The sequence below is a fragment of the Mandrillus leucophaeus genome, unplaced genomic scaffold (genome assembly GCF_000951045.1).
Source record: "Mandrillus leucophaeus isolate KB7577 unplaced genomic scaffold, Mleu.le_1.0 Scaffold1, whole genome shotgun sequence".
Taxonomy (NCBI): Eukaryota; Metazoa; Chordata; class Mammalia; order Primates; family Cercopithecidae; genus Mandrillus; species Mandrillus leucophaeus.
Genome location: NW_012098097.1, coordinates 9,083,000 through 9,084,147, shown reverse-complemented (window position 1 = coordinate 9,084,147; position 1,148 = coordinate 9,083,000). Strand labels below are relative to the sequence as shown.

Here is a 1,148-nt window from a genome sequence, read left to right as displayed (position 1 = left end):
TTGGGTTGGGTTGGGTGGGGTTGGGCTCTTCATTTGGTATTCGGCACTTAGGGTTGACTTCCTCCTTGGAAATGTACTACCCTCTCTCCCATTCAGGTTTTCCAAGGGGTGACATTGGGACCTGCCTATGGGGTCAGATTTCTTCCTCCTAACACAGAGACAGCTTGGGAAGGGAGCTTGCCAGCCTTTGCATCTTGACTCCAGGTCCCTTTAGCTGAATGACACGTTTTCTCTTTTCTTTTTTTCCAGTGACACTACCTGAGAAGCCTGTTAAACTAGCTTCACATACCAGAGACACTACAGGTGTATCTCAGATGTTCCCTTCTTCAAAGGCTAGAACAAAGTAAGGGCAGGGTCGGCCTGGGTATCCATGGACCTACTTCAGTCTAAATGCTCTTTGCCCCTCCACCCCCCACTTTCTACTTCACACTTGCTCGCCATTTTTTTTTTTTTTTAAGAGAGTCTCTGTCGCCCAGGCTGGAGTGCAGAGGCACAATCTCAGCTCACTGCAACCTCCGCCACCCCGGTTCAAGCAATTCTCCTGTCTCAGCCTCCCGAGTAGCTGGGACTACAGGTGCCCACCACCACACCCAGCTAATTTTTATATTTTTCATAGAGATGAGGTTTCACTATATTGGTCAAGCTGGTCTCAAACTGACCTCAGGTGATCCGCCCACCTCGGCCTCCCAAAGTGCTGGGATTACAGGCGTCAGCCCCTGCGCCCAGCCTATTGTTTTTAACAATTTGTTTTTAAGCAGTTCTACTGCTAACAAAGTTGGAAATCACTGCATCAGCAGGCTTGTGATATTCTTTTTAGCACCTCTGTTCTCCAGAGAAATCTATCTGAGATTCCTTGGGCTTTCTAAGCCACTCTTCCCCTTTTTAGAGTCATCCAGTGCCCTTGGATGCATGTAGGGGCTATGCCTCCCCTTTGCAGGTCCCTCCTGGGTGATGATGTCTTCAGCACCATCGCAGGCCTGGAAGAAGCTGATGCTGAGGTAAGCCTGGCCATTTCCTACTCCTCCACCTCTCTGCTTATCCCAGAAACAATGAGATGGGTGTTGTTGCCAAGGGGCTGCCCACAGAAGGGTTTAGAAGTCCCTGCAAAGTCACTTTGTTCTTTCTTTCTTTCTTTTTATTTTTTTTTT

General features: G+C 48.5%; 1 protein-coding gene across 1 annotated transcript in view; it reads left to right on the top strand.

Annotated features, from left to right (window-relative positions):
• FBF1 (Fas (TNFRSF6) binding factor 1) overlaps positions 1-1,148 on the top strand; it is a 48,038-nt gene that overhangs the window by 20,909 nt on the left and 25,981 nt on the right. The window contains exons 5-6 of the mRNA XM_011965860.1: positions 250-343; positions 938-998. Coding sequence (XP_011821250.1) covers positions 250-343; positions 938-998 — 155 coding nt within the window. The remainder of the gene's footprint in view (positions 1-249; positions 344-937; positions 999-1,148) is intronic.